Source organism: Sorex araneus, chromosome X (genome assembly GCF_027595985.1).
Source record: "Sorex araneus isolate mSorAra2 chromosome X, mSorAra2.pri, whole genome shotgun sequence".
Classification (NCBI taxonomy): domain Eukaryota; kingdom Metazoa; phylum Chordata; class Mammalia; order Eulipotyphla; family Soricidae; genus Sorex; species Sorex araneus.
Window position 1 is genome coordinate 303,700,062 of NC_073313.1, and position 22,073 is coordinate 303,722,134.

At 44.9% G+C, this 22,073-nt stretch overlaps 1 protein-coding gene across 3 annotated transcripts in view; it reads left to right on the plus strand.

Moving 5' to 3' along the window:
• Positions 1–20,460, plus strand: part of KCMF1 (potassium channel modulatory factor 1) — a 76,735-nt gene extending 56,275 nt beyond the window's left edge. For all 3 annotated transcript variants that reach the window (XM_055121650.1, XM_055121651.1, XM_055121652.1), the window contains 4 exons: positions 11,935–12,036; positions 15,312–15,486; positions 17,223–17,505; positions 18,361–20,460. In XM_055121650.1, the coding sequence (XP_054977625.1) occupies positions 11,935–12,036; positions 15,312–15,486; positions 17,223–17,505; positions 18,361–18,622 (822 nt within the window). In that variant the 3' untranslated portion in view covers positions 18,623–20,460. The remainder of the gene's footprint in view (positions 1–11,934; positions 12,037–15,311; positions 15,487–17,222; positions 17,506–18,360) is intronic.
• The last annotated feature ends 1,613 nt before the right edge of the window (positions 20,461–22,073 follow it).

Genomic DNA, 22,073 nt, shown 5'->3' on the forward strand with positions numbered 1-22,073 from the left:
CAGGGAGTGGGCAGTGTCTCTGATGGCAGGAAGCATTCGGCCAGGAGGAGGAGGTAGTAACGTGTGATAATGTGAAACCCTGTCAGCAACAACTGTAAACCACAGAGCAAAAACTTACATATTCAAAAAAGAGCCTCTTACAGAGGCACACTGGTGCACTCGAAGCAAATGGGATTGGGGGGCATTGGGAAATGGGCGCTCTTGAAGGGATTGATGGTGAAATATTGTATATCTGAAACTCAACCATGAATAACTTTGTAATTTCATGATGACTAAATTTTAAATAAAATTTAAAGAAAAATGATTTGAGGGTCAGAGCGATAGTATAGGGTTCAATCCCCATCATCCCAAATGGTCCCCCAAGCACCACCAGGAGTGATCCTAAGTGCAGAGCCAGGAATAACCATTGAGCATCACTGGGTATGACCCAAAAAGCCAAAAAAACAACCAAAAAAAAGACATTTTAGAGATTTCAGATTTGTCACTATATGTAAGGTATTTCTGTAGAAACTAATCTGTTCTTGTGTTGAAAACCAAGAAGGAAGTCTCTTAAATTATGGAAAATGAGATAACTGAAAGGTTTCTAGGAAGGTGCCTGTGCCTAGATTTTGCTGTTACCACTTGGTAAGGTTTTCAATTGCTCTGTAATTTATTTTATGTTAAATTAAACGCCTGTAGGGAATGTGAACCAGGACAGTTTTCAGAGTGAGAGGAACATGTGAAGGTGGGGGTTAGAGCTCATCAGATCCAGTGTCTTCATTTATTGTGAATTCTTCTTTATTTTCCCCACTGTTTTGTTTTCTTTTTTGTTCTGTGAAATACTGATTTCATAGAAATACTGGTTTGTCTATGAAATACTGATTTGTCTAGTTCAGGACTAGACCTTTCCCATTCGTGACCCCTTTCACCTAAGAATTTTTCTACATGATTCTAGGCACATAGGTGTAAAGTAAGTATGCAAGTTGTACATTTACTGATGATAAAACCATGAAGAAATTCGTTTTTAGCTTTTGTTTGGTTTTTGGTTTGGGTGCCACACCCGGGGTTCTCAGGAGTATTCTTACTCAGTGCTCACTCCTGTCAGTGCTTGGCTGACAGGATAGTGTCAGAGCTCAAATCCAGGGTTTGAACGTAAGGTTCATGCATGCAAAGCATGTTTTCGAGCCCTTTAAGCTATCTCCCCAACCCAAGAAGTTTAATTTAAAACAAATGCTTTTTGCAGAGGCTGCATCACTTCTAGAAGTGCTGGGGGGTGATGGGGCAGATGTGGTGCCAGGGATAGAGCTGGGGTAAGCTGTGTGCAAAGCAAGCACTTTGCCCACTGCTATACTATCAGGCCCTGTAAGACACATTTTTTATGTTTTTATTTGAGTGTCACGTGCTCAGGGCTTACTCCTAACTCGGTGCTCAGGGATCACTCCTGGTGAGGCTTAAGGGAGTAATATGGTTTACTGTGGATCAAACCTGGGTTGACTGCAGGCAAGTCAAGCCCCCTACCCACTGCACTATCTCTCCAGCCCACAGAGAACACCTTTTCAAGGTTTTCATAATTCCGATTTTGTTGCACAGCCCTTCTATCGGATCTTGACTCCTGGTTTAAGAAGGCAGGTTTTAGTTTATTATCTAAACAGCTAATTTCAGGTCAGTGTAGGAATAGTTTGCCTGAAAATATTTAGGGAGAATAACCGTAAAGAGGGAAGTTCTCTGTCAACTGTTGCCAAATTATGAGGTAGCTTAGAAATTGTTTTTTGCTTGATTTAGGACGGGAGAGGAGTCTCCTGGCGGTGCCTGGGCAGTGGACCGTGCAGTGCTCAGGGGTCGCTCGGCTGCACTGGGGAACCATGCAGTGCAGTGCTGGCAGTCGAACCGGGGCTCCCTCTTGAGAAATGTGTCCTCCAGTCTTGAACATCTCCCTGGTTCTCAGAAGTTCTTAAGCACTTTTTCTTTTTTTTGGGGGGGGGGGGCGTCACTCCTGGCTCTGCACTCAGGAATTACTCCTGGCGGTGCTCAGGGGACCATATGGGATGCTGGGAATCGAACCCGGTCGGCCATGTGCAAGGCAAACGCCCTACCCGCTGTGCTATCGCTCCAGCCCCTCTTAAGCACTTTTTCAGCTTGTCTTTTCTTCTGCCGTACCCCCAAGATTAAAAAATAAATAAATAAATGTATTTCCTTCAAGGGAAAAAAATACTCCTATTTAAAAAAATAAAAAGAAAATGGTGGTGAAAAGTATGCACAGTTGAGGAGTTGGGTGTTGGAACATTGTATTGAAGCCCAATCATGAACAGTTTTAACTATCTCATGGTGATTCAATTTAATAATAATAATTATTGTTATTATTTGAAGAAAATGAAAATAAAATGATTTGAAGATGCCAGTCATGGTAATTAAAAGTTAAGGTCATTTGTTCTTGGAAGCATAATCAAACTTGCCCTCACTTGACAAACTGGTAATGAGTGCTGTGGAGAAGAACATAAACACTTCAGTCATAGCCAAAACTCTTATTTAAGATCATTGTCAACAGCATAGGTCCACTGGTGTAGGTAGAATCTATTTCTGATTCCTCGCTAAAATTTCTTGGGCCCTGACTCCTTACTGTTTCAGTTTTCTGTTGACACCATTAAGACATTCTTTTTCTGTTTCTCTTTTCTTTCTCAACTTTTGGGAGCAAAATATAGCTTAATCCAAGGAAATTCTTAGAGCCTAGGTAAAGGGTTTTCCTCTTGGTGAGCATTTATGCTTATTTCTAGAATGAATTGTGCACAGAAAGAAGAAACGGAGTAGATGTGACTCCTTTGAAAGTTATTTTTCAGTGCGACTAAACTGTTACTTCAAATTGTTTGAATTCCCAGGACATCAACTTACATACATAATTAAAATTCCTGTCCAAGAGACATATTTAGAACCAAAACGTAGACCCAGAGGAATAGTGTGGGATCTTAGAGCTCCTGCCTGTGGGCACCCGCCACCCACTCAAGCCCCCGGTGACCCGCGCACGCCAACTGCAAGCTGCTCTCTTTGACCTCAGCATCTCGAGCAGCTGCAGGCAGCCCTGCGGCCAGGTGTGTCTGAGTTCTGGCGAGCCCCTGCAGGCCCCCGCTGACATGCAGCACCACCCCAGTCAGCGCAGCATCAGCACAGTGCAGGGACGGGGAAGGGAGGGAAAGCAAGTCAGAGCCTAATTATTAAAGACTTAATATGAGGGAAATGTTTATTTGTACATAACAGAAACTTCCTAACATTTTAAATGCCACTCAGGGGATGTGACTCACTGGTTGAGCGCTTGCCTGGCATGAGATTTTGGGTTCATTGCCTGGCTCTGCCAAAACCCCAAAACTGCTTTCACTTTGCCTTCCTCAGTAGTCATCAGGTCAGTGTGTGATGCCAACATTTTTTGTAGACTTAGGGTTAAAAACAATGCGTGTGTGATGTTTTGTGTCTTGGCTTTAAATTCCAGTAACTCTCTTTGGATTATTGTAAAGAAAAATGTATTTCTTTTATTTATTTTTTCCATTAAAAAAAAAAAACACCTACATCCCATTATGGGGCCAGAGAGATGGTACAGTGGGTAAGCCACTTGTCTTGCACACCGCCGGCCTGGGGTTCAGCCCTGGCACCCCATACACAGATGTAGTGGATAGAAATTTCAGATAAGATAAGGTAGGCAGCATATTTTAAGATCATGAGTGCCAGAGAAACACTGCATCAAATATTTGGTGCCACCAGATTATCTAGGAAAATTATACTAGATTATCTAGGAAAATCACAGGTCTTGGTATATTCTCAAAAGGAAAACGTTTTCCTGGATCTAAAATTAACAAAAAAGAAAGAAATGAGTTTATCAAGTTTGTAATCCAGCAGTCAGTCGAGAAAAGCCAGTTTGCTGGGCAGTTGTTTGAGGTACGGATTTGCTGCAAGCGGAAGCCTGGTGCCTCTGTGCCGGGCTCTCGGGGAGCTCTGTGCCTTCTGCAGCGCGGCGGCCTGCCGCATGTCTCCCAGCACCAACAGTGTTTTTCAAGTGCATTTTTCTGTAGTAGTAAACAAAATGAGAAATTCGTCATACATACTATTTTTTTAAAGTAGGAGGGGGGTGGGAGAGAGAGCAAGAATGGCAGGTAAGATGCTTGCTTTACACACGCCTACCCAGGTTCACTCTCCTCACCACATGAGCACAAAGCAGGGAGTTAGCCCTGAGCACAGCTGGGTGTGGGCCCGCTCACCACCCCCCTAAAAGAGGGAGGGAAGAACGTAACACATCACGGAGCTTTAATTCTGCCTCTTTTTGGTTCTGAACTCCACACAGCAGTTAGTGCCATCTGCTTGATTGTGTGAGTAAAAGGAAAAGGGCTGAGGGAAATCCAAACTCCCTTTAGGCAAGCGGCATAGCAAAGAATATGCAGAACGCTTGCTTAAAAACCAAAACCAAGCAATACCACTTCTGGGAATATACCCTGGTGGCCCCCAAACACAGAAACACCATCTGCACTGCTGTGCATCTGGCAGTATTCACAATAGCCAGAATCTGGAAACAACCCGAGTGCCTGAGAACAGACGACTGAATAAACTATGGCACAACTACGCAGTGGAATACTACACAGCTGTCAGGAAAAAAGAAGTCATGAAATTTGCCTGTAAGTGGATGGACTTGGAGAGTATCATGCTGAGTGAAATGAGTCGGAAGGAGAGGGACAGATAGAGAATGACTGCATTCATTTGTGGTGTGTATATTAGAAGACTAATATCCACGGCCAGGGAAAACAGGCTAGGAGGACTGGTCAGAGATTGGAATCAACCACAAATGTGTGTGGTGCAGAGGGTAGGTAGGAGAAGGGACCAGTATGACAATAGTAGCTGGGAATGATCACACTGGACAGGAGCTGAGTGCTAAAAGTAGGGAAACGGATATTCCCAATAATCTTTCAGTATCTGTATTGCAAACCACATTGCCCAATAGGGGTGGGGTGTGTGTGTGTGTGTGTGTGTAGAACAAGCGAGCACGTGCCTAGGGGGTGTGTGGGGGTGTGTGTGTGTGTGTGTGTGTGTGTGTGTGTGTGTGTGTGTGTGTAGGGATATTCCTCATAATCTTTAAGCATTTGTATTGCAAACCATAGTGCAAACCACATTGCCCAAAAGGGGTGTGTGTGTGTGTGTGTGTGTGTGTGTGTGTGTGTGTGTGTGTGTATGTAACAAGCAAGCATCTGCCCTAGGGGTGGGGTGGGGGGTGATGGGAGGGAGCCTGGGGACACTGGTGCTGGAAAATTACACTAGTGGAGTGATGGGGTTGAAACGCTGTATGACTGAAACTTATTCATGAGCAGCTTTGTAAGTGTCTATATCATAGTGATTCAATTTTTAAAAATTTAAAAAAACAAACCAAAAACCAGGCCTGGGGCCAGAGCAACACTACAGTGAGTAGGTGCTTGCCTTGCATGCAGCTGACCCGGGTTTGAATTTTGGCATCCCAGTATGGTCCTCCAAGCCCTGCCAGGCATGATCCCTGAGCATCACCAGGAGTGGCCCAAAATCAAAAAAGAGAGAGACCCTGCATTTAACTAGTTGCTTTTTTGGCTAGCATGCCCTGGGGCCACTTGGAAAAATAGAAACTGTATTCTGTTCTGGCATTGAATGTCAGGTATCATCTCAGTGTGTTGGCAAATGTTTCCAAAAGAAACACAGCTCAAAAACTGGGCAAGCAGTGGCCCCAGTGTCAAAATGAAACAGAAGGAGAAGCTCGAGCAGAAGCTCAAGACTAAGAAAGCAAAGGCATTTGTGAATAAGTACTGGCAGTGGATTGGTGGAGGGCTGCAGTTAAGTAACATTTAATCTTTCATGCAACCGCATAAATATTTTTCAGTATCATTGCATATTTAAGCTATATTTGCCAAACGTCTTAACTACAAGGTAATTGAAGTCTTAGAAATAATTGTCAGGTGTGGAAGGAACAACACTGCACAAAAGACTTTGCTTGCAAACAGCTGACCCACATGTCGTCCCTAGCACCCAGCCCCCAAGAGTGATCCTTGAGCACAGAGCCAGGAGTCAGCCATGGGCACAGCCATTGTGGCTCAAAAACAAAAAGTACAGATTGTCACATCTCTTCCAGTCAGTTTTCAGTCAGAGTCTAGGAAACAATACTCTTAACAAGTGTTTCCGGTGATCTTGATGAACACTAACATAGGCAGAGACAGGAAGCTACTCACTATAGGCAGGTTGTTGGGGAGTTTCGGGGGGTTTGTTGGTTTGTTTTTTGGTTTTTGGGTCACACCCGGCGATGCTCAAGGGTTACTCCTGGTTCTGCACTCAGGAATTACCCCTGGCAGTGCTCAGGGGACCATATGGGATGCTGGGAATCGAACCCGGGTCGGCCTTGTGCAAGGCAAATGCCCTACCCGCTGTGCTATCGCTCCAGCCCCTCAGCAGGTTCTTTTAAACTTATACCTTACTTGGAATTTTCTTTTTTGTACAGTAGCTATAAAATATGGTTAATATTAATGTCAGCAAACTTAGAATTTTGGAGTTAATAATCTTTTTTATTTTCTGTGGCATTTTCCTATGAAGTACTTAGAGTAAGTAAGAACTGTCATGTGGAAGCCAAGAAGTGCCCGAGTGTTCTCCTCTTTCCCCTTCCCCTCTTTTTTTTTTTTTTTCTTTTTTGGGTCACACCTGGCAATGCACAGGGGTTACTCCTGGCTCTGCACTCAGGAATTACTTCTGGCGGTGCTGGAAGTAACCCGGGCTGGCTGCATGCAAAGCAAATGCCCTACCCGCTGTGCTGTCGCTCCAGCCCCTTCCCCTCTTTTTTGATTCTCACACCCCTCTTTTTACTGGTTTTTATTCCTATTTCCTCTCAGAAAATACTGCCGTAAATTATCAAAGTTTTTATCCTAGAAAACATTAATTTCCTTGTTAAGTGTAAAATCTGAAATGTATTACCAGGGTTAATTAAGATACTTGCCTTTCATGGGGCTGGCCCTGGCTTGATCCCCAGCACCACGAGCCTCCCAAGTATGTGCGCTCTTGTTCTCTCTCTGCCTCTTCCCCCTTTACCCCTCCATCTCCCCTCCTCGATGCCCCCCCACCCTCGTCCTCCCCTCAGCTTTCTCTCCCTCTCCTCCCTCTCCTCATTTTGCTTTCTTTGAGCCCTCATCCAAGTCAGCTTCATGTGGCCCAACCATGGCAACATGTTCCACTTGGTTCTTCTGTTTTGCGGGTTTTGGGTTCTGGTTTCTAGCCACACCCAGTGTTTCTGAGACTCCTACTGGCACATGTTTGGAGGGCTATTCTGTGCCAGGAGTCAAATCCGGGGCTCCTCCCATCCATTGAGCCATCTCTCTGGCCCTCTACTTGGTTCTAATAGAAACTTGGATTTCTGTGCTAGCTCTTAAATTAGAAAAAGGTATCTTCCCACCCAGTAATCATTACCTTTTGGTCATTCTTTACCCCTAGTCATTAAGGAAGATTTTTGTATTATACCTTGCTAAATTTTTCTGAATACTTTTATCCTACTGTTATAGCAGTTACTACAACGAGAGTTAAAAGATTTTGAGTTTATAGAACTGAAATAAATATGCAGTATTAAAATATCTTGATATTCTATTTTGCATTCCCATCAAAGGTGCTTTTTAGTTTATAGATGACTAGTTCTTACCAGGAAATTCTTATCATGTTAGATACGTGTGCTTTCTAATTCTGTGTTTAGTCCAGTAATGCGTGTTCTTGGTGGTGGGGCACACACCTAACAGTGCTCCTAGCTCTTTGCTCAGGAATTCATTCCTGGTGGGACTATAATGGGATGCCTGGGATCTAACCTGGGTCGACCACATGCAAGTTTCTGCCCACTGTACTATCTCTCCAGCCCCAGAAATGCATATTTTGAAGGAGATTTCTCATCTAAAAATACTTAATGTGCAACCTCAAAGTACTGAAGTTGCTTCTGAAGCCATCTTTGTACAGTTTGAATTGTTCACTGATTATATGCATAAGTCCAAATACCTTAGAAGAAAAATGTCTTTTCCTTTTGGTGTTTTCTATTCTATGTGCTTTAAAAACCAATTCCTTCTCCCTCCCTTCATAAGTGGCTATGGTGCTTGAGCCTCCCACTGTGGGACCTCTCCGCTGGGTGCATTCCCTCTGTCCCTCTGTAGCTGCAGCTTCAGTGTACCCTTTTTGGCTGTTATGTCGAGCCAAGTCACTGGGTTGTTCACTCAGGTGCTTGCCAAGGCTTGCACTTTCTGCCATGGTGCTTGCAGTGCTTTTTCCTTGCAGTATTTGCTGGGATTCCAGACAACAGAGCTCAGGATTGTCACTAGAACTTGTGGTGGCCCTGGGAAACTGACTTAATGACCAGAAGCCTGCGAGCACACTGCTTTTTCTGTTCCCCTTTTATTTTCCTTCCCTCTCCCTTAAATGTTCTCCGCTTTAGCTGTCGCCCAGTTTGGAAAACGATGCTTTCAAAGTTTTCTTCTGGGGCCCGAGTCTAGATACCATATAATAGTACTGTACATAGTCTAGTATCCGTTCATTCTTGCAAACTGGCTTCAAAAGTGTCTTAGTTGTTTGATTTCATGTTTTACAGCACCAAGTAGTGCTCAGGGGCCACCAGGTCCTGTCCTGCAGTGCTCTATGGCCAGGAGGGGGATTAATTGTGGCAGGGTCTTGGGCTACCACTTGAGCTACCTGCTCGGCCCCTTGCTTGTAATTCGAGGCTGTTCTGTTTACTCAGGCCTTCTTCACATAAAGAAACCCCCTGCCCTGAGTTCTGAGCGCTTAAGGTCTGGCGGCATGTGGCAGCTGAGTCTGCCGGAACAGGCGTGTGCGCGACACGACAGCTTCTGGGAAGGAGAGCTGGACGGTAAACCTGTGAACAGAGCCGATCGTTTGTCTCTCTGAAGAGGAGAACAGCGATCACTTCCAGGGGTCCGCATGTCTGCTCATGTCTCCTGTTTGCCTCACAGGCACATTCCATTTTGACCTGCCTGTTTTAATGCACTATCGTACATAAGTGTTATTTCCGTAGTCATAGAGGTCTCAGGACAGCTGGCTGGCCATAAGAACAGATGTCAAAGAAGTCAACTCCACAGGGCCGGAGCAGTAGTCAGCTGGGAGGGCGCTTGCCTTGCACACAGCTGACCCGGGTTTGATCCCCAGCATCCATATGGTCCCCACGCACTACCAGGAGTAATTCCTGACTGCAGAGCCAGGAGTAATCACTGGACATCATTGGGTGTGACCCAGAAAGATCAAAAAAAGAAAAGAAGAGAAGTCAGCTCTCAAAGCACTTACACTGTCTAGCTTTTGAAAGATGAGGATGGTGCCAGAGAGATGCTCAACGTGCTTTGCTTGCTAGCACTCTGGACTCCCTCCTGTTTCCCTGTCTCCTCATGGTCTCCCAAGCACTAAGCTAGGAGTGACCGTTAAGAACCACCTATATGGGGGGCTGGAGCAATAGCACAGCAGGTAGGGCGTTTGCCTGGCATGCTGCCGACCCGGGTTGGATTCCCAGCATCCCATATGGTCCCCTGAGCACCGCCAGGAGTAATTCCTGAGTGCAGGGCCAGGAAGTAACCCCTGTGCATTGCCAGGTGTGATCCAAAAAGCAAAAAATAAAAAATAATTAAAAAATTTTTAAAAAAGAACCACCTATATGGCCTCCACACCCACCCACCAATCCCCTAAAAGAAGTGGGTTTTATTTGTATGGGATCCAGGGTCTGGAAAGGTTGGCTTTTCGCTCTGTACCCTAGTCTCTGCTCAGTGGAGAGAGAGAGAGGGAGAGCGTGCGCGAGAGAGAGAGAGAGAGAGAGAGAGCACGCGCGAGCAGAGACTAGGGTACAGAGCGAAAAGCCAACCTTTGAGAGAGAGAGAGAGAGAGAGCAGAGACTAGGGTACAGAGCGAAAAGCCAACCTTTGAGAGAGAGAGAGAGAGAGAGAGCAGAGACTAGGGTACAGAGCGAAAAGCCAACCTTTCTAGACCCTGGATCCCATACAAATAAAAGAGACTTAAAAGCAAGCTCTCAGAAGTCCGCGGCCGCGCGGTATCTTTAGCCTGCTTCTTCTCCCTTTGGGAGAAACTCGCAATCTTCTGAGAGTTTCCTGCCCACATGGAACAGCCTTGCAAACTTCCCATGGTGTATTCATATGCAAAATCCAGTAACAAGCTGGATCTCATTCCCCTGACCCTGAAGAGCCCCCAGTACAACATTGTTGGGAGGGCCAAGTCCAAATGGACTTCTAAGATCTCAGGGAAAGGACGAAATGAGATGTTACTGGGCCCGCCCGAGAAATCGGTAATTAACGGGCTATCGTGATCATGACCCTAGTCTCACCTTCTCCTGCCTCTCATCCCAGAGTTGCTCTCTCCTCCTCCTCCTCCTCCTCTGAGCAGGCGGTAGAGGCATCAGGCGCTTGAATTTTGCTTCAAGTGAAAGACTTTGGGCATGGGACACATGTATTGGCAATAGGAGTCATTATGCTCCTCTTAACTTTTTTAGCCACAGTGAGGTTCAAACCTAAACTGTATCTGTACGTTGCCTGAGACTCTTCCGGGTCCTCCTTTACATCAGACCTTTCTTTTTTTTTTTTTTTTTTTTGCTTTTTGGGTCACACCTAGCGATGCTCAGGGGTTACTCCTGGCTTTGCACTCAGGAATTACCCCTGGCTGTGCTCAGGGGACCATATGGGATGCCGGGGATCGAACCCAGGTCGGCTGCGTGCAAGGCAAACGCCCTACCCACTGTGCTATCGCTCTGGCCCCCTTGACTCTGTTTTTAAGATTGAAGTTTTTCACACCTCAGGGTTGGATTGCCAATTTCAGACCATTTTGTCCACTTGGATTTCTAGGAGAAAAAGGGACGTTCCTCTGAATGACCTCATCTTCCTACCCGTCCTCTCTCTTGCCTGCTACTGCACCACTTCTACTCAGACTACCATTTCAGAAACCACAGTCCCACCCTGGAGAATGCCATTTCAGAAAGCACCATTTTCATCCTCCTTTTTCCAATCCCTTGTGGTGTGGACCAGGAGTTTGCTCAGTGCTGGAGCTCTTAACCCCGCACGTGCATTTGATTCCTGCACCGAAGGAACAGTCAGAGTACATGTGCAGTCGAGGAACAGTCAGAGTACAGGTGCAGTCGAGGAACAGTCAGAGTACGGGTGCAGTCGAGTAACAGTCAGAGTACGTGTGCAGTCGAGGAACAGTCAGGGTACGTGTGCAGTCGAGGAACAGTCAGAGTACGTGTGCAGTCGAGGAACAGTCAGAGTACGTGTGCAGTCGAGGAACAGTCAGAGTACGTGTGCAGTCGAGGAACAGTCAGAGTACATGTGCAGTCGAGGAACAGTCAGAGTACGGGTGCAGTCGAGGAACAGTCAGAGTACGTGTGCAGTCGAGGAACAGTCAGAGTACGTGTGCAGTCGAGGAACAGTCAGTACGTGTGCAGTCGAGGAACAGTCAGAGTACGTGTGCAGTCGAGGAACAGTCAGAGTACGGGTGCAGTCGAGGAACAGTCAGAGTACGGGTGCAGTCGAGGAACAGTCAGAGTACGTGTGCAGTCGAGAAACAGTTCAAGTGGCTGTTTGACTTGGAAATCGGCTTTCAAATCTAGTTCACTTTGGGGTTTATTTCTCAGTCCCTACTATGTAAAATTAGAATGTCAGACATAAATGTGCATTAAGTGGCACATTTTAAAATTCTTTATCCACACTGTTTCGTTAGACCGTGCCAGAGAGGCGCACTGTTGGAAGCCTGTGCCTGAGCTTAGGACTGAACTCCGCTGCCTCCGGGTGTGTGGGCCGCGAGCCTGTTTCTGAGACGGTGTGAGTGGCGGCGTGGTGCGGGTCAGCATTCGCGCTGCCGCTGCTGCCCCTTCAAGATACTCAGCCAGAATGATGCCTGGTCACCGTTCGTCTATTAAATCTGCTTTCTTTATTTTTATTTCAGATTTGTCCAATATGTGCAGCATTGCCTGGAGGCGACCCTAATCATGTCACGGATGACTTTGCAGCTCATCTTACACTTGAACACAGAGCCCCTAGAGATTTAATATCCTTTCAAGAGACAACAAGGGAGTTGGTCATGATGTTCGCTGTTTTCTGTTTTTTCTTTTCTTTTTTATTTTAGGGGCCATACCTGGCAGTGCTCAGGGGCCGTGCGGTGCCGGGAATTAAGCTCAGGCTCACACATGCTGGGCTTGTGCTCTGCCACTCAAGCTAGTTCCCTGGCCCCATTTTGTTTAAGGACCCACAGAGGACAGTCCGAACCTCGAAACCATAGAATTTCTTTGACCTGCTGAAAGGTGACTCGGTGTTGAGAGGCAGTTCTTATTTATCTTTGTGAGCTGTGCTTATTACGTGCAAGTGCTCACTCGTCACCCTTAGTTCTTTGTACCAAATGTTTAAAAGATAGTTTAACCAAGTAATAAATCTCATTCAAAGGAAGAAAATGCTCAGCCAAATCAAGCTCTAATTAAGTATGAGGACTTATTTGCTTCCCTTCCTGTTCCTTGAGGCCTAGCCCCACCGCAGGTCGGTGTGGTGGCAGGTATAAGATTCAGGGCTCCTTCCGCTCTGGGGTTCCCTTCTCCCGCTCACTCTCAGGGAGAGAACATTAGGTCACGTCCAGCTCGAACCCCCTTCTCACTGCTATTTCAGTTTCCCTCCACAGTTCTGGCAGCGTTCCCTCAGTCTCCAGGAGACCTCTGACCCACCAGAGCAGTTACTGCGCAGACTCTTGCTGGTTCCAGATCATGGTTTTCCTCTAACTACCACCTCTTCACCCAGGGTTGTGTTCTTACGGAAAGCTTTCCATGTTCATTGTGATTCGAAGCAGTGATGAGCTGGTCAGAACTTCTCTTTTTTGCCAGATTTTTTTTTCTTTAGAGAGGCAGTGGGAGCATACTCAGGGTTCTCAGGGACTGGCCCTGTGCTCAGGAGTGACCCATGGCAGTGCGTAGGGGACATGTGTGCAGTGCTGGGGCCCAGCTGGGATCAGTCGCAGACGAGGCAAGTGCCTTAACCCCTGCTCTATATTTCCAGTTTGTCTTTGCCAGATTTTATTCGTTTTTATTTGATTGCCTCCACACAGTTATAATTCAGCCCTTGGCTTATTAAGGAAATGGTTTTGGCGGTTTTCAACCTATCCCAGTTGTAAAATCCCTTACAGAGATTTATATAGAAAATATGACCCTGTGGAGTTAGGAAGAGAGAAGTTGAAACTGATGGGAAAATAAAACTCTGAAACCATCCTAAGAAATTAGTGTGTAAGGGGCTGGAGCAATAGCACAGCGCCTTGCACACGGCCGACCCAGGTTTGATTCCCAGCATCCCATATGGTCCCCTGAGCACCGCCAGGAGTAACTCCTGAGTGCAAAGCCAGGAGGTAACCCCTGTGCATTGCCGGGTGTGACCCAAAAAGCAAGAAAAAAGAGAAATTAGCATGTGAGTCCGAGCTGTGCTCGTAGGGACTAATACTCAATGAATGGAGAGACCACTCATCCACATAGAAACCCAAGACAACTCAGAAGCCTAGAGCACATGTCTCCATGCAGGTGGCCCCAGATTCGAAAAGTGTCACTGCATGCCAGCCCAGCCAGTGCCTCTGGGTGGGACCCGGGAAGGGTCTGAGCAGCCCTGCAGGCGTCCCAGCTGTGGTTCGCTGGTTGTCCCAGCAGTCCCGGGCCCTGGCACTGCCTGGGGGCTCAGAATTCGTAGAGATAATAATAATACAGTAATTTTTTAATTAAAGTCTCTTACATTTTATATAAAAGGATGATGTAACATCCTTTTATATAAAATGTAAGAGGATTATATTTAAAGCCATGTTTCACAGAGAAGCTAGCAAATAATTGAAAACCATGCTCATATCCTGAGTTTGCAAGATAGGAGTGAGGGGACCCCGTTCCTGCAGTCCTGTCTCTGGCCCAAGTTGTTGAGATTGTAAATGCTACTGGCTACAGGGAGAAAATTTAACTAGTCAAATGCATTTGTATAGAAATTCATCAGAGAGAGACAGACTTCACAAAACTTTTTTAACCACTAGAGTTGTTACAACATTTTTTATTGATAGCACAGTGGGTAGGGTGTTTGCCTTGCACGTGGTCAACCTTTCTTTTCTTTTTCTTTCTTGGTTTTTGGGGGTTTGTTTTGTTTTATGGTGCCAGGGATCAAATATGCAAGCAAAGTGCTTCCCAGCTGACCTCAGCTTTTAAAAACAAAGTACAGATCCAGGAAAGTGGCTCCAAGGGCAGGAGTATGGGAGCCCCTCCCTGCCAACCGCACACCTGAGCACTGCCAGAGAGGAGGGGTGGGAAGTCAAAGCCATCATAGTGTCACTTTGGGGAAGTCCCACGCCATGGGCATGAACAGCATGGTGAGACAAGAAGCCTTACTGTATCCCTACGTGATTGTGAACGAAACCAAAAACTGGGGCAACGGGGAGGAGGGGCGGGATTCAACTTGTATTTTGTAGCTGTTGTTTGCTACTCCTTTGAAAGAAAAATCTCTGTTGTGGTATCTGAGCTTCCGTCCTTCCCTCCCCTGCACATCGGCCTGTGTGGAAACACACTGTGTGGTCCTCAGGAATTTGGCTGACGGTGTGCGCTCCCTGTGCCTTCTTTAGTTTGAGCCATTCAAGGTGGTGAGGCTGCTGTAAATTTAACTTTTTGATAAATTCAGTAATTCCTCTATCCATTTATGCAGAAAGATCCAATCTAACTTTCTGCTTATGCATCAGTTCTGAAAATAAGGAGCCACTGTCTGAAACACAGGAATTTCTCACTCTTCAACCTGGGGATCAGTAGGCGAGCATGCCTCACCTTGCTGATCTCTCGGGCCTGTTGGCTTCCACTCTGCCCAGCGGTGTTCCTATAGGTCATTTTCCAGGGGTGGGGAAGAGTCTCTGCCAGGAGTCATTGGGATATTTGAAACACTATTTGTAGGCAAAGAGCCCAGGAGACGCAGAGGTGTCTGTCCCTGTCCTGTACCAAGGCCAGAACACGGGATTTCACAGGCCTTACGGAGCCTCAGGCTGGACATTTTCCCTGCTCGCCGAGGCCTGGGGGAAAGTTCTTCCAACTGAAGGGGCTTTTCATTACCTGGATAGTCCACAGTGTAGCACGTATACTCATACGCTATATGTGCATCTATTTTTTAGAATTAATAGCCCTCCTTGATAGAGTCGTGATATTTACATTTTAAGTGAAATGTGGTATTTTCAGTTGTTTACAGTTTAGGAAATAGACATGTATCTTGTAAGGGTTTGATTGATTCCCCCCCCCCTTCTGTGAAATGCTTGGATTATTTTCTTAACTTTGGAGTTATGATGAATCGAGTGGTGTTCGACATGTACGTAGAATGTTTCACCCTGGCCGGGGATTAGGAGGTCCTCGTGCTCGTAGATCAAACATGCACTTTACTAGCAGTTCTACTGGTGGACTTTCTTCTTCTCAGAGTTCATATTCTCCAAGCAATAGGGAAGCCATGGATCCTATAGCTGGTAAGTTAGTTTTATATTAATAAAGGAAATAAATGGTGTATGTTGGGAGGTGGGACACTCCCTTTATGGCTTTCTGATGACTTTTTTTAATCACACTCAAAAACCATAGAAGTTTTAAAGTATAAACTATTTTTAAGTAGTATAAACTATTTTAAAGTATAAACTATTTTTAAGTAGGTTGAAGTGTCCTATTACTTCTTAGTTTAGCAGTGTAAAACAATAAGAAATAGCTTCATATTCTGATGGTGCCCTCCATTGAAACCCAGGAAAAGACCTCTAAAATTCTATGATGCAACCTCTACAAAGTACGACAAATGATGGGACTGGAGCAATAATACAGCTGGTAGGGCGTTTGCCTTGCCTGCGACCGGCCCAGATTCCATTCCTGGCATCCCATCCCCGGCATCCCCTATGGTTCCCCGAGCACCTCCTTGAGTGCAGAGCCAGGAGTAACCCATGAGCATCTCCTGGTGTGGCCCAAAACAAAAAAAGTACAACCAATAAAGAAAAAATATTACTAACAAGAGTGAAAAGCTAAGCTGAAAGAAAGTAAAGGAGAAATTCTGCTCTCCTTGCCTAGATTTGAGGACACACATTTTGAAGTGTGCTTGTAAATGTATGTTTTAGTAGTTTTGGAAAATCTGATTCAAAAACCACAACATAGAACATGGACTTTGTTGCCACAGCACAGACATGAGCAGCCAGGGAGGCCAGCAGAGTGCAGGGCAGGGCCTGAATGTCAGAGATCCAGCAGCATGAGAGTCGGAGAGCACAGGGCTGCTGGCGCCGAGAGGCTCTGAAGTTGTATGCACACGGTAGGGGACAGACCCGCCTAGAGCCTGGCCTGAACACTGAAGCACTGGCCGTGTTAATCTCGGAGAGGAGTACAACCCTGGCTTTCTTCAGACTGTTCTTTGTAATGTCTTAATTTCAGATGTGCTTTGGTCATTTAAATGTGTCGCATGCTCAACAAGCTGAATTTTGGAGGTGTGAAAAGCATGCCGGGAGCCAGAGTAATAGCCTTGCACACGGCTGATACCGGTTCAGTCCCCGGCATCCCATACTGTCTCCTGAGCCCTGCCAGGAGTGATTCCTGGGCATCACCGGGTGTGGCCCAGAAGCCTAAAATAATGTGTAATGGTCAAAGAAATGATCCACGCCTGTTGAATTTAGTTTTAACAATTCACTAAATCATTCAGTAAATATTTGAGTGCCTGTGATGTGTCTGGGAATGTTGGACTCAGGCTTGATCCCTGCTCTCAGGAGCTCATGTTGGAAGGGCTTATGTTATGATTGGCCCGTTTTGTGCATCACTTTTCCACTAAAATACTGAGAGAAGGCGCAGTGAAAGGAGTCCGTTCAGCAGGTAACTGAAGCAGTCCCTGTGGGGGAGGGGCTGCTCAAGAGACAGGCAGTAAAGGAGTCAAGGCGCTGTACTTGGATGCACCCAGCCCAGCTTCAGTCCCGTTACTGCCGAGCGTGATCCTGAGCAGAGGCAGGAGCTCAGGTGCCCTGGGTACCGCTGGGTGTGGCCCAGAATTGTCTGTGTATGTTTGTATTTCCCTTTTGGTGCAGCAGCCTCCAGGAGGTAATTTCAAAGGTGTTGAGCTCCAGGTTGGCACTGTACTGTCCTGGGTACCTAATGCTTCCTTTCAGTGTTCCTCTAACAGTGAGAGTGCTCGGTGGCCTTTGTTTGCCTCAGTATTGAAGGGCACTGTCTTCCTTTCCGTTGGCAGAGCTCTTATCTCAGTTATCAGGAGTGAGACGGTCTGCAGGAGGACAGCTTAATTCTTCTGGCCCTTCCGCGTCTCAGTTACAACAGCTGCAGATGCAGCTGCAGCTAGAACGGCAGCACGCCCAGGCAGCACGGCAACAACTGGAGACCGCACGCAACGCGACCCGGCGTACTAACACAAGCAGTGTCACCACTACAATCACACAGTCCACGGCCACCACCAACACAGCCACCACAGAGAGCAGTCAGCAGACTCTCCAGAACTCCCAGTTTCTTCTAACAAGGTAACTTTGAGAACTGATGTCCTAGTTGTGACACATTCTAAAATTTTGAACAACTTCCTCTTAGTTTTTTCTTTCTAGAAAATGTCAGTGATAGCAGAACCTGATTCTGTTTCTTTCAACAAGTAGTTAAGTGGTCCATACATAAAGGCTTTAGAGCAGACCCCGGCCCATGGTACCGGGGTCTTGATGGCACTCATTTAACAAGCAGTTAAGAAGAATCAGCTCTTAACCTGTGTCCAGTCTGTGCTCAGATGGGTGCCGGCCTAGTTTAGTATTGTTTGTGTTCAAGGAGCATCCAGCCCACTGCATCCTTGTCGTGCTGCGTGACCGTTGGTAGGACTGTTGTTTGTCTTGCATCTCTGGCTTCAGGAAATATCTTCATATCAGGAAGAATTATTGGGTGGAAGTAATAGAGAAAAGTTAGGGACCTGTAGACCTTTGATTTCCCCCCTCAGTCAAGTACTCTGGTCACTACAGATTTTATTTCTGTGGCTCGGATTGCGTCTTTTCCTCTTTTTCACTATCTGCAAGGGAATTTTCGGTTAGGGAAATCACTCAGATACTCAGGTATTTTGTTTTCCTTTCAAAGATTTCATCAATTTCCCTGGAGAGTGTATGAGAACTGGGAACATACTTCTCTCTCTGAATCTAGTTCAGGCATGGATTAGTACCTCAGGGTAACGGTAGTGCTTCGAGTGCGGGAAATTTCTCTCAAACCCATAGTAAGTCAGAGAAAAGCATCCCTGTAATATGCCAAAGATTCTGAGTCTTACCTGTAAAACTTGCGTGAGAGTTGACACTCCCGTTGCTTGCTAGCTGTCTGCCAGTGAGATCTTTTCTTTTTCCTTTGTCCAGATTGAATGACCCTAAAATGTCTGAGTCGGAGCGCCAGTCCATGGAGAGCGAGCGCGCAGACCGCAGCCTGTTTGTCCAGGAGCTTCTTCTGTCCACCCTCGTGCGCGAGGAGAGCTCGTCCTCGGATGAGGAGGAACGGGGGGAGATGGCAGATTTTGGTGCTATGGGCTGTGTAGATATTATGCCTTTAGATGTTGCTTTAGAAAACCTAAATTTGAAAGAGAGTAATAAAGGAAATGAGCCGCCACCACCTCCTCTTTGATGACATCCCAGCCCGCAGACAGTGTCCTCTGTGCTGTATTTGCCAATGAAAGTGGACAACAACTATCTTGGGTTTGTTTGGTGATTGTAATTTCAGGTCTGTCACTCTTGTTACATTGTGTACATTCAAAAGGAAGAGAGAAAATATATATGATAATCATTTCCACGTAACTAATTTTTACTTCTCGCAGGTAAACGTAGGTAGCAGTGCAGGGTGAGCTCTGCTTCCTGTACCTTGACATGCAAAAGGCTCTCCTAATACTCCACATTCAAACTGAAGAGGAAAATTGAAATCTCTAATGAAGCTGCTGTGTGTATTTATGAATATTAATGAATAAAAACTGCTTGGATGGTTTACCTTAACTACTGCATGAGGTTTTTTGCAGCGTGCATGAGTTTTAGTGACCTTGTTATTTAAAAAAATTAAATACAAGGAGTAAAACTTAAACAAAAAATAAAAGCCCAAAGCTTTCCCAAACATTATTCAATGGTTACCTGAGAAACAAGTCACCTGACCAAGTAGCTTTTGAATAATGTCTGCCTGAATCCCTTCTCTGTGTGCCTCCTAAGCACAAAGCCAGCTCTGCAGTGGAAGCCGGGGGCCGGGTGGCCCCGTGTGACTGTCCTGTCGCCCTGTTAGCCATCGTGCCCATTGGAGCGCAGCCTGCCTCTGACGCACCTGTAGAAGACGCGCCAGGACAGCTGCTGTCGGAATCTGCTGCGGGGCCTTTGTGCGCCCTAAAAACAAATCCTGTTCATATTTGTTTGAAGTTTTTACTTTTTTGTGGTTGTTTAAAAAATTTTTTTTTCCAATTGTTAAATGTTTTATTTGGGTGTAGATGAATTTCATTTATCCACTGTTCAACAAAGTTAACCTGAATTATGTTGTCTTTGTTTTTAAAAATTTCACGTTCTCAATCATATTTCGCGTTATTTATGTATTTGCTTCCTAGTTTGCTCAGACAGATCATTATCAGGGGAGCTTTGAGGATTTGCCTTCCCAGATCTTGTCAGTCTATTACAACCAAATTCTTAATGCTAATTTTAGCACCTTTTATTTATTGGGTTTTTTTCTGGCATAAGAAGTAAAGCCTTTTAATTGAATCATGCCACCTATATGCCTATATTATTAATCCTATGTGTGTAAAAAAAAAAAACAATGTATAGCTTTTTGGGGTTTGTTTTGGGGTTTGGAGGAGCCGGGATATTTTTTATTTTCTGTTTCGGTTTCTGTGCATAGACTTTCACAATAGCTCCAAGGCAGGGACAGTGGGTCGGGGTTGGGGTGGGGGGCAGTTTTTGGAATGTAAATTAGGACTTTTAAAAAAAGGTGCGCACAGCTTCTGATAAATTTATAACTAGACTCAATCTAATCATGTCTGTTCCAGTTCTCTTTTCTCTGAGCCCTTTCTCAGTCTCCTCTCTCTCCCGTCATCCTTCCCTTCCCGTCTGTGCTCCTCTGTCTTCACCATGCCTAGCGTACAGACTTGAGCACCCTGTGGTGTTCTTCCGAGAACTGTGAATCCATGTTCATCCAAATGTAACCAAAAAAGAAGTCACCCACATGTCTAAAAAACTGTTGCTTCTCCTCTGAAACTTCAAGCTCCAACAATTTTCAAATATAGTAGCTTTGTTTTCTTTAGTTTCTGTAATGGAAAATGTTTTCAAAGAAAATTTTACACCAGGCTTCTGGTTATACTAGAAGTCAAGTTCCTTTAAAAAATTTTTTTTCAATTTGTTGGTAAGAAGTTTCAAAAATCAGTTTTCAAGCTGTGGTCTTTTCAAACACATCTTCTGCACATAAGTCACACATTTCAATAAAGCATTTTCAAGACTGTTGACCACTTGAATTTCTTTGGTGTTGATGAATTAGCCTAACCTTTCATCAGAGATTTTATATCTCTAATCCACTTAATCCAGTATTTTTTTATGCTAAACTTGGAGGCCCTGACTTTGTGTGAATGTGTTACTATGGGTGTGAGAAATTGAAATTGCTGATTATGTGCTGTCCCTTTTCTGAAGATATTCTGGGAAAATGTAAGATCCTTTTTTTTTTTTAAACATGTTTTGAGGGAACAACTTGTAAGTCCATTCAGGGCAAATTAATTTTAATGAATAACACTTCAGAAGACCTAAAGGTTCATAAAGATTCCATCTCATGTAGAATACTGTATATTATTTTTTACCAGATATTTTACAAATACCTCACCTCATCCTGTATGTAATCAATAATGATGTATTATTTTAGGGTAGAAAGACACAGACTATCAATATAAAAATATATTTAAGCCCTTCATATTCTTGTGTTTTTTCTTTAGTTTCTGAATAGCACCATAGTATTGGAATTATTGAATAAAAATAATTGCAAAGACTTTGATGCAGAGGAGACAAAATCGATACCATTGCTTATCGTTGGCCACACCTTCATTTTCCTGAGAACAGGTGTTGAGATTTGAGTTTTTGTTAAGGTTTGAGTGTCTAGGATGTGAGTTTATAAGTGTTCTACAATACTTGTCTTTTACTTTTTAGAAGAACTTTTCATCTTTTTGTTCATCGTGTTCTGAAAATAATGTCATGACTCAAAATATAGTGAAGGGGAAACCCTACATAGAATGTTTGAAAGTAATTTATTTCTAAGTCTGTGTTGTTTATGGAATAAAAGATGCAGTGTGTGTAAGCGTCCCAGAGTGGGGGTCAGAGAGGTCATTTGGAGGACAGGCACTTGCCTTGCACACAGCCCACCTAGGAACTGCACATGGGCTCCAGTGCCCGGGCATGGCCCAGAAGCAGAAGAACCCAAAGTAATGCCAGCTACACTGGAACTGGAATCTGAGCAGCATAAATACTTAATCAGAGAATAGTGGAACTTCCTATCAAGACTTCCTTTTTTGGTGATGGTTTCCAAAAAAATTTCAACTGAATAGGAATTTTTATGACTGTAGGTATATGTAATTAATCATTTCTGTGGCTGCTACAGTGAGATATTTGGGTTTGTATTTGGGGTTATTTTAACAGTTAGGTTTGTATTGTAGATACAACACTAAACTTTATATAAGCCTAGTAAAAATAATCTTGAAAGCAGGGAAGCAGATTTGTACTAACTGGATTGGGTTCATAACGATGATTAAACTGGTGAGAAAGCCCTTCCCCGTGGTCTCCAAAGAAATGTAACTTAACAGGTTACATCCTTAGAATAATAGGTCTTACAAACACACCCCATTTTTTATCACTTAGTATTTGTATGTTCAGTAACGTTTCCCCCTGTTTGGTGTGAGAGGTAAACCCAGAGCCTCATCCTCGGCCCTTGGAACAACTCTGCAGAGACTTTTCCAGTGCTCACTAAGCCTGTTTTAGTGTCCTGTGATCCGGAGCCACAGTCTAAAATCAGGTCAGAGTTCTCTTATCCCTGATAAGTACCCCACCTCCCCTTCGTGGGTCCTGGGGTTGTTACA